The sequence below is a fragment of the Falco naumanni genome, chromosome 12 (assembly GCF_017639655.2).
Source record: "Falco naumanni isolate bFalNau1 chromosome 12, bFalNau1.pat, whole genome shotgun sequence".
In the NCBI taxonomy this organism is placed as follows: domain Eukaryota; kingdom Metazoa; phylum Chordata; class Aves; order Falconiformes; family Falconidae; genus Falco; species Falco naumanni.
The window spans coordinates 9,466,847-9,477,699 of record NC_054065.1 but is presented as its reverse complement, the minus strand read 5'-3'; the positions used below and the strand labels follow the sequence as shown (position 1 = coordinate 9,477,699).

General features: G+C 44.9%; 1 protein-coding gene across 3 annotated transcripts in view; it reads left to right on the top strand.

Moving 5' to 3' along the window:
- Positions 1-268: 268 nt before the first annotated feature.
- Positions 269-10,853, top strand: part of AHCTF1 (AT-hook containing transcription factor 1) — a 41,629-nt gene continuing 31,044 nt past the window's right edge. Inside the window, exons 1-4 of one of the 3 annotated variants that reach the window (XM_040611606.1) lie at positions 269-355; positions 4,729-4,855; positions 5,953-6,206; positions 10,373-10,553. In XM_040611606.1, the coding sequence (XP_040467540.1) occupies positions 4,735-4,855; positions 5,953-6,206; positions 10,373-10,553 (556 nt within the window). In that variant the 5' untranslated portion in view covers positions 269-355; positions 4,729-4,734. The other 2 variants (XM_040611605.1, XM_040611607.1) reach the window with 2 other exon arrangements.

The following is a 10,853-nucleotide window of genomic DNA, read 5'->3' as shown; positions in this document are numbered from 1 at the left end:
TGGGCCCAGAGCTGGTTCTGCACGCCGGGTGGTTTTGCCGTGGGTTGGAGGGCACCGTGGGCTCTGCTACCACCCTCATCCCAGGCCGCCCGGCGCGGACGCTGGGGCCCGAGCCAGAACGGGGGCGGCGCCGCACCCCGCCGGCAAGGAACTACAGCTCCCGGCGTGCACCGCGCGAGCCCGGCCCGCACCGGAAGGCGGCATAGCCGCGCGGCGCGCTGGGACGCGTAGTCCAGTGCCAGCCGCCGGCCGCGGCCCTGTCCCGCCAATTTGAAAATTCCCGCGGTGGCGGCGGCAGCTCTCGCGAGAACTGTGCCCCGCCCCGCCCCCCGCGCACGGCGGGTGAGCGAGCGAGGTGGGTGCCGCGGGTGGGGGGAGGGGAACGGCTCGGCTCGGCCCGGCCCGGCCGCAGGGAACAGTGCGTGTGGCGGCCGCGCAGCCGCGGGCAGGCGGAGGCCGCTGTAGTCGCTGCGGGAGATGTCGCCGCCCTCATCGGCACGTACGGGGGAAAACCGGGCAGGGACGGGCGGGCGGCGGGGAGGCGGCGGCGCGGGGGGCAGGCGGCGGAGGCGGCGGCGGCTGATCGCGGCCCGCCCGCCCGGGCGCGCTCCGCCGCGCCGGCAGGCACCGGGCGCTCCCGAGGCGGCTAGGCCGGCACCGCCGCCGTTGGCGCAGCGCGGGCCCGGCGGGGGCCCTGGGCGGGCCCGGCCGCGTCGCCCGGCCCCTTATGTAAGTGACCCCCGGGGCTGCGGCGCCGTGCCCCGCCACACGTGGCCCGGCCGCGGCGGGGCGGCCGGCCGCGCGGCCTGGGCAGCGCACATGGGGGGCGACGGCGCCGTGCGAGGCTCCGCGGCCGAGAGGCGGTCGTCAAGGGCCGGGGGGCGTGGGAGCTGCGGCGGCCGCCGCCGGGAGCGCTCCCTCCCGGCCGGCCGGCCCTGCTTGGCGGGGTTCTCTGGCCTTTTTTTCTAACACTGCCCCCTCCCTCCCCTCCGGTGCCGTTTCTCGTTGCCCGGGCCGGCGGCGGCGGGCGGGGGGCTGGGGGCGGCCGGGGCGCGGAGCGCTGCAGCACCCCCCGCGCAGCTGGTGCGGGGTCTCTTGCCCTTTGCATGAGGCGTACGGCAGGCAGCAAAGTTGCTGACTTTCACAAAAGCGCCTGCTTTCTCCCGTAATAATCTGTGATTCCAGGTCTGGAACTTGTGCCGGTAGAAAGCAGCGTGGTGAGTCATTCGGGTCTAGTAATTGGTTCCTGATCAGGTTTGGCCAAATTATGGGTAATGTAGGGGCTTAATGCCGTTGGGGGTGCCGAAGGCCTTTGGGGGTGCCGGCTGTGTGTGGCGGTTCAGGTGGTGCCTTAGGCCCGGCAGCCCAGCCGGACTGGCGGTGTGGGTCTGGGCTGTCTGCTGTCACATGCGCTTGGGCACACAGTGCCGGCCCCTGTTCTGCTGAGGACAGCTCCTCATTTGCTTACTGCATCAGCTGCAGTTTTCCTGCATTGATTTGCCTGGGATTTGCTTTTCTGAGTCAGTGAAATGAACTTCATCGGACTTCTATTAATTTTGTGTTTTCTACCTAGTAAGCTGGCGGGTGTAGTTTTGGAGAAATAACAGTGATGAGCCTTCGCTGGTGTGGTATGGTTTTGCTTGCGTGGTGGAGAGAATACTTAAATGGGTAGGAGAGAGTCACCAAAACCCTGGGGCCTGGTGCATGTGTCACAAATGTTTTTGCAGCTCAGCACATCAGGCTGCTATGTGTGAAAGACCGTTCCAGACTTAGATATTCCAAAGCCGCCTGGACATGTTCCTGGGCAGCCAGCTATAGGTGACCCTGCTTGATGATTTCCAGTGATTTGGATCATCTTTGGAGTTTGTGGCCTATTGGTGTGGTATGCTGGTAATGAAGTGTTAACAACTGTAAAAGTAAGGGTTTTTTAGCTCTCCTTGCAAACTGAGTGTGTACTTTCATGCATGTATGAGCTAACGTAACGGCTTGCTGCCACAAAATGGAGACAGACAAGTGTCTTCTCCTTCTTCCCAATGCGTTGTCCTGTCTCCTTCCTTGTGCCAGCTTTTATGCTTGCTGGTTCTCTCTGCAAGCCAGTTTAGCTCTCTAACCTGCTGGAAAACTATCTACTTTTCTGGATTAGTTTCCTGTTGGCATAGACAGTGTTCTCCCTTCAAGCCGGATTGACCAGCTGAACATTTTAAAATAGGCTGCTTTTGTGTGTGTGTGTGTGTTGATCGTTCAGTGTTTTCATTAATGATCTGGATGATGGGGCAGAGTGTACCCTCAGCAAGCTGACAGATGATGCAGGAGCAGGAAGAGTGGCTCATGCTGCCATCCAGAGAGTCTCCAACAGGCTAGAGAAATGGGCTGACAGGACCCTTGTGCAGTTCAGCAAGGGGAAGTGATGGGTCCTGCACCTGGGAAGGATCAGCCCTGTGCACCAGTATATGCAGGGGCTGCCCAGCTTCCGGAAAGCAGCTGGACAGAAAAGACTGGGCATCCTGGTGGACACGTTGACCACTAGCCAGCAGTGTGCCTTTGTGGTGAAGGTGGCTGACGGTATGGTGGGCTGTGTGAGGAGCCTTGCCAGCAGGTGGAGGGAGGTGATCCTTCCTTGAATGGCAGTGGTGAGGCCACACCTGGAGTGTTCTGTGCAGGTCTAGGCTCCCTGCTCTCAAAAGAGAGAGATGGAGGTACTGAAGAATGTGTAGCCAAGGGCCACAAAGGTGGTTAGAGGGGACTGGGGTACCAGTTCTGTGAGAGCTGGGACTGTTCAGCCTGGAGAAGAGGAGGCTCAGGGGGAATCTCATCAATGCATATAAATACCTGAAGGTAGGGGGAAGAGAAGACAAAGCCAAGCACTTCCCAGTGGTGCCCGGCAGCGGGCACGCACTGAAACATGTGAAAGGTGCTGTTCACCGACCCAATGTGTCTATATTAGAAGATGGTATGATGGGTTACTCATAAAACATATTCATGAGATTGTTGCAGTTAAACTAAGCCAGAATGCTGGTCAGTTTGTGGGGCTTATTACTCTGGAGCCTTTGGATGCAGTGCAAAACCTCATCCTGCTGTCACTTTGAAATGATGACAAGTACCAAAAAGCAAACACAACAAAACTACTGCAGATACCTTGTCCCACTTGGAACTTGATTGGTGCTGGCCATGAACACTGGCAGAGTGGTCAGCCTGGCCGGCTGCAGCAGCATTCTGCAATACTGGCTTTGCATCGGCAACATATTTTTCAAAACATTGATTTATGCTTAGTGCAGGACCCTGACTTATACTTGCTGTGTTTCACATGCTCATTTGCATGCTGGCAGAAGCTACTGGAACGTGTTCACAAATTGAGCGCTTGTGACTTGAACTGTAGTAGTTCCAGTGCCCAGGTTTTACAGCGTAATCTGTCTCCACAGTAGTAACAATTCATATAGATTGCATTTATGTATAAACATTTCCCCTTAATAACTAGGTGTTGCTCCCAGAGCCTAGTCTTCAAAACTCGCTGTAACCTCCTGTGCTGTAAGGAAAAGAGGTTATTAGCGCACGCTGGACAAAACTGGGATACAACATTACTTACAGGAGAACCTGTATGGTGCATTTAATGCAGTAGTCTGTGTGCTTTTAAGTGGCTGCTGTACTGGTTTGTAGCATAGGGTGAGGGTTCTGTTTGATGCCTGAGTTGATCAGCATGTGTAACATCCAGGAATAGTGAACTATGTAGAGTATCTTCCTTTTGAAACCATGAGGAAAGCAGTGCTGTTTGAACGAAGTTTGATCTTGTCTTCTGGAGGCTTTTTCAATAACCTATAGAACTTGCAAAACATAGTTACTTAAAGCAGTTTGTATTTCCATGTGTGTGAACACCTTTTTTCAGCACCTCTTCAATCTTGTAAATCGCTTCGGCTCTTCAGTTTTTCCACAAAAACATCTATCTTGACATAGTGAAATATGAACTCTTTGTGGAGCACCTACAGAAGTGTGGAAGCTGTCTGAGAGGCCTAGATGTTTTTGTAAAATACTGCAGAGATGTGAAAAGAACGGGTAATAGGAAGGAAGGGACTGGAATAAGGAATGTAAGGATTTAAGTACAGAAAAAAACCCCAATGTTTTGAAGTGCTGTCTAATACTTGCATCCTAAGTGTATGGAAAACTGCTTTCTCGTTGATGAGCTATGAAAGTCTGTATTGCTGCTTCTGTGAAAATATCAACAGTACATTTTCTGGAAGAATTGGAGAATGAGGGTGGTTAAGAACTTAATATTCCTTAATGCTCAAAATAAACATGCAAAAAGTGAACAAGATGTAAACTATGTGTGAAATCTACTAGAAGACAATTGACAATAAATAATGAGGGAGAGGACAAATGGAAACTTATACCTCTTACTGAGAAGCTTTTCAACATGATTTTTCTCAGGTTACATCTTACTAACTTTTGTGAGTAGACTTGAACTCAGTGTATTGTTTTTTTTTCCTGTTATTCATCTTGTCGATACCTCTGTGTCTCTTTTTGTTGGTGACCTCAGAAAAGCAAAGGATTCTCTTTTTGCTCTGCTGTGAGATCAAAACCTGTGTTGAGTGCCATTGTTTTTCAAAGGAAAAGGGCTACAGGCTATGTATAGGAGATTTTTTTTCACTGTCTACTGCTGAAACTTCTGTCACTCTCAAAAATATTTATGGTTGATGTGAGTTTTTTTGCCTTTTTTTTTTCTTTCTTTATTTACAGTGAAGAATGCGAGACCTAACGGCTCAAGTAACGAGCAGTCTACTGCAGTTTCCAGAGGTGACTGTTCAGGCTCTTGGGGAAGATGAGATAACCCTAGATTCTGTGCTGTGTGGGAAGTTTTCTGGAGGTGAGCATTTTCCTTTATATTTGGCCTTGGTATAAAGTTGTTACTCCCAGGAGCTTACCTGAAACACAGGGTCATAGTACAACAACCTGCACCAATCTTGTGCTATTAAAATAATTTCCTTAAGCTTCCTGCGTTAGTGAGCCCTCCTCAATTTTTAAAGAAAGAAAAGGCAGATTTCAAGAAAGTAGTAGTGTTGTTTTGGGCTGTACTTCCTTGTACCAGCTCAAGCTCTGTGACCACTATAATGTTATGTGCAGAAAGAATTCTTCTACAGTGTTACAGAGGCAACCCTCCCTGCTTATTTCTTAGTCTGAATAAAAACAGAAGGAAGAGGGATAGCACTCTTAAGCACTGCAGCCATAGTTCCAAAGTATTTAATAGGCTGCCAATGAGTACCCAGTGAGAGTTGCTGAAAGTGGCTAAGCAGATTAGGTAGTTGACTCTCTGGGTGATCTGCAAGTAGAGCTGGGTGCTTTCCTGGTTGTCTGGGCTTCTCTTAAGGCCAGGTAGAATTTATCTGCCTGACTGTAAGTGCAGTAATTGAGCTAATTCTTCCTTTGAACTTGAAGTAGTTCAGTGAAATAAAATGTGTTAAATTCTTTCTGTGATCAGCACATGTAAAAGTTTAAATTTGCACATGCAGTGCCTGTTTCAAGATAATTTCTTGTTGAAGTCCAAATCCCTGCCCAAAGTAGGCAATTAAAGTAAAATTAATAAACTAGAAATGAATTGGTTTATACTTGAAGTGTGCTGCAAGACTTAACGTTTCCTGTATGTATTTTGATGATTTCTGTCAATACCAAGCTGAACCAGGGTATGAAGACTCTAGCTTAATGTATGTAATCTTTATCACACACAAGCGAAATTCTTCAGTGCAGGAATGACAAGTAAAATTGCAAAATAAGAAGGTTGTTACTTTTAAGAGGTATTGTTTAAGGATTTCAGTGGGTGATTTTAAATAACAGACCAGAATTAAAAGTCAGTCTTTGTCTATTAGGTACTTCTCTTGAAGGAAAGGGGTAACAACAGTGACTGTTCAGTTGTTTTCAGTCTTCTGTTGAAAACTCGCTTTGGTCAGCTTTCTTTTTCTCTCACAGGGAGAAATGGCCTGGCGTGGTTGGCATGTGGTCCTCAACTTGAGGTAGTGAACTCTGTGACAGGAGAGCGGCTCTCTGCTTATCGTTTCAATGGAGTAAATGAACAGCCTCCCACTGTTCGCACGGTAAAGGAGTTTTCCTGGCAGAAGAGAACTGGACTGCTGGTTGGGTTGGAAGAAGCAGAGGGAAGTGTTCTCTGCCTGTACGACCTTGGAACATCGAGAGTGGTTAAAGCAGTTGTTCTTCCAGGAAGGGTATGTACCTCTTAATTGGAGGAATGAAGGTTTTGTATTGTTAGGTGCCGCATAATCCTGTTTCAGGAAAAGATTTGGAGCATCTCGTTGTAGGAGGTACTTTTCCTGTTTTGCATTAACATCCTGTGGCTTCAGAGGGTCCACTCAGTCCAAGCCTTGTAAGCTCTTGGGCTTAGCGGTACCATTACCTTTTGAGTTTACTGATAGTAAAACAAGTTGTGTTGTTCTATTGTAGAATACATAGTTACGTAATTCTCCACTTCCACAAAAAGGCATTAAAAAATAATTTTTTTTGGCCAGAGTGAAAAAGAAAAACCCCACTCTTTAAAATGTCTGGAACATCACACATTTCCTAAATGGCTGATTTATGTCAGTATACTGTCTTTAAAATATCTACAGCTTCTATAGTTGTGCTGTCAATGACTTGGACATATTCCCATGAATCTCAGATTAGCAGGTGGTGTGGTTTAACCCTGGCTGGTAACTAAGTACCACACAGCCGCTTGCTCACTCCCCTCTCACCCAGAGGGATGGGGAGGAGAGTTGGAAAGGAATGTAAAACTCAAGAAGCTGAGATAAGAACAACTTAATAATTGAAATAGAATAAAAATGAAAGAACAATAATAATTATGACAATAACAGTTATAATGAAAAGGAGGAGGGAAAGAATAGAATCCAGAGGGAAAGAAAGAAAGAGATGTGGTGCACAATGCAACTGCTCACCACCCACTGGCTGATGCCCAGCCAGCCCTGAGCAGATCTGCCCCTCCCCAGCCAACCCCCAGGTGTATATACCAGGCCTGACATCCCATGGTATGGAATACTGCTGTGGCTAGTTTGGCTCAGCTGTCCTGGCTGTGCCCTCTCCTAATTCCTTGTGCCCCTCCAGCCTTTTTCTCACAAGTCCTGAGAAACTTAGAAGTCTCACATCAAAGCCAACACACAGCACTGTACTAGCTTCTAAAAGATAATTAACTCCATCCCAGCTGAAACCAGGACAGCAAGCAGGTGACTTTTGAGCAGAACACATTTTCATCATGACCTAGGGTAGGAAAAAAGTTAATCTGACAGGTGGTTGAAAGGATGGCTTTCGATCTGCAGTCCTTGAATCTCTCTGCTCATTGAATACTGTGTTTGTGTAGATGGGATACACTGGTATGATGTCACTAATTTTTCCTGTCTTCCATAACCCATAAACTCAAATGATGTAGTGTCCCCTAGTCTCATTATCTTAATGTAAGTGAGGATCAGCAGAAATTAATAGAACATCAAAATTCGCTGTATTTTTATCATCTTAGCATTTATTTTTTGCAGATTCTTACTTATTAGTCAGCTTTCTATAATGGGATTTGGTTTGACTTGGTAGAATGCGGGTGGCTTTTTGTTTTTGAAATGCTACAGAGGGATTACTGGTAGAAAGCATTTGTATTGTGGTAATTTCTGAAGAAATGATTCAGGTTAGTGCTCCACTCTTAGTTTACCTGTCATCTTGATAAATCTTAAGAGTTTTAGATAGAAAGACAAGCTGTGTGCTGATATAAGTGTATAATCAATGGATAAATTATATTTGTGAAAAATAACGTAACTTTGTTAAGTTTTATTTATTAAATCTGTGTAAGCTGGAATAGGAAAAGGAAGGTTAAGAAGAGTCATTTCACATCAAATCTGTGTTTACAGAAGTGTTTTGACATAGAATGTAGTTTTAAACATCAGTTATTAGGGTATTTTTCTATATCACAAAAAAGAAAAGGTTCAAGAGAAAATAGGAAGCCTTGGAGGGGAGAACTTGGCTGAGTGATGAAGGTTATGAATTTTGGAATGAAGCCAAAGCTTATCTGAATTTTTACTCTTATGTCCTGAATACTCTTGCTTACAAGCATGTTTGGCCTGTTGCTTTCATTTTGCTTTCTGTCTTTTTGCTGTCAGATTAGTTAGATCAGCATAGACAGGACATGGGTATCGCTCATGAGTTGAGAGGGAGAGTAAGGGTAAGCAAAACCAAGTAGATAAAGCTTGCACTTGGCCACTCACCATATGTTCTGAATTTATTCTGTAATTCATACTTGCATATTATGTAATGTATAACTTGTTTTTTTTTTAATCTTCCTGAATGTTTCTCTGATTTTCACACTGATTAGTTTTAAAAGTAAAATGTGAATCTGTTGTTAACATAATTTTCTGTAGTTTTTGTCGTTATTGGCTTAGGGCTTTAATAAGCACCTTAATTTATGGATTATTTTCTGTGTTAGTATATCTTTTGTGGACAACAAGTTGTACAAGTTAACGCTCACTTAGAGTAATTCAGATCCAAGGTGTCAAGCCATTAGTGTGTTAATACAGGGCATTTACAGTGACTGTGCGACTGCCTTTTAGTGTAATAGATGTGTAGTCATTCAGAGAGCAAAAGAATGAGTCAAAAAAACCAAACTCAGAAGCTTAGAAAGAATTTTGGCATAATTTTTATTTTTTGTGGGAGCATCTCTCATTGCCCTCTAGGTATACATGTGAAATGCAGCAGAAAACATAAAACATTAATGGACTATTATTTGAATTGGGTTCTAGTAAAAGCAAATCTGAGTTAAAAACATTAATTATATTAAATTGCTGTATAATGGTTGTATGTTTCAGAACTATTGAACGGTGTTTTCACAAATTTTCCTGGTTTGTATGAGGCAGAAGGGTAGCATTCAGATTCAGTGAGCTGAGAAAAGTTTTCTTTGTTCATTCCCAGAATGAGTTGGCAGTAGTCTAGGAGAATATGAAAAGTCAGTGCATAGTGCAGTGGAAAAATACACATTTTCAGGAGCTTCTACATGGAAAATTGAAGTGTTAAGAGTGGGAAACATTTTACGAAGACCGTGCAAAAATGGAAAATACTAATTTGGAGCCAGTTGTACAATGAAAAAAAAATTAAAAGAAAAGGAATTTAGCAGCAACACTTGAACTTTGGCGATTTCTGCTGCAAGATATGTACAGTATTTCTGCTTTCCTCATAACGGTCATCAAGACTTGGGACAGCAAGAATTTGAATAATCAAAACACTTTTGATAGTCCTTTGAGTAGCAGGGAAGATTAGAAATGTATAGGAAATATGAATCATGATAGAGTTGTCTAAATTATCATAGGCACTTTTAAGGTTAGAATTCTTGTGACCAAGATGAAAGGTAAATTCTATAATAGACTGCCAGTCAGTATAGTCATAGAATGGTTTGGGTTGGAAGGGACCTTAAAGATTATCTAGTTCCAACCCCTTTGCCATGGGCAGGGACACCTTCCACTAAGCCAGGCTGCTCAAAGCCACATCCAACCTGGCTTGATATGGCAGAGGAGAAAACTTCCGGGCTTATGGATTTGGTTATTTTTTGGCCACCTCTGGGAGTAAAAAAAGCCCAGCTAAATAACAAAATGGACAACCTTGTGATGCTCACTGGTTTATTTACGTGTAAAACTTTGTTATTGATGTAAAGCTTCCTGTTCATTGTGTTGCATTTTGTAAGAAGGCTAAATGGCAGCCTATGCTCTTTTGCATGGTTTTAGTGCAGGAGTCTTCAAGTGCTTCTGTCTGTGCTGTAGCAGTCAGCATTGTCCCTGGGATGTGTGGCCGGTGCTGAAAGGTCTGTCTTCACCTTGTAATAAAGTCGCATGCAGACCGCTTCACATGTTAAAGAGCAGTATGCACTTCTTCCTTTGTTGGAGTTAGCTTTTTATCCAACAAGCTGCTGGGTTTTGCCCTTGTTTTGGGCTGGCTTTTATAATTTTTTTTACGTTCATAAAAGTGCTGGTGTGCATTTAAAACTTTTTTTTATTGATTTAAATATTGATGTAGTTTCTTGCATATAACAGATTTTCTATGTTTTCTTAGTTAATAATTTCTAAGTAGGAAATGGAAATTGGTAAGCTGCAATAATAGAATGCACCATTTTTAAGTTGAAGTTAATTCAGCTAAATAGCTGCAGAAAATAAAGTAAATGAAAGGCAGTAACAGATTTTGTACAGGGATTTTTTTTTTTCCTTCTTGTTACAATTGGAAACAACGCTTTGTTCTTAAGTTTTATGATCCTGTATTTACTTACTTGTTTCTGATGGGCTAATTCTGGCTTCACTTTTGCGTGATTTCTCTTTCACTCGTCAAACCACTTAAGTATTAACTTGTCGTTTTCCTGTAGGTAACTGCTATAGAACCCATAACTAATCATGGAGGAGCCAGTGTGAGCACTCAGCACCTCCATCCAAGTCTGCGATGGCTCTTTGGAGTGGCAGCAGTGGCTACAGATGTTGGTCATCTGCTTCTGGTTGACCTTTGTTTGGATGATTTATCTTGCAGTCAGAATGAGCTAGAAGCATCAGGTAAGCTTGCTGTTTTAAAACTTGAATTTAAATGTAAGAAAACTGTCTTTTCAATAAACCATATGCATCGCACTTTGAAGATACAAGTATGCAGACATTGACGACTGCTGGTTACAGATGGCGGTTTGACATCATACAGTCCTGAACTGATTAAAAATGGGAGTGATTTAATACTCCCTAATGTTATAAATGCCCCTCTGCCACCAAGATCCCTGTGACACTAGGATTCTTGCCAGTGAAGTTGTAATGATTTTGCCATCTGAGTCAATGCGACTGCCAGATTTACCCTATTTACTCCTG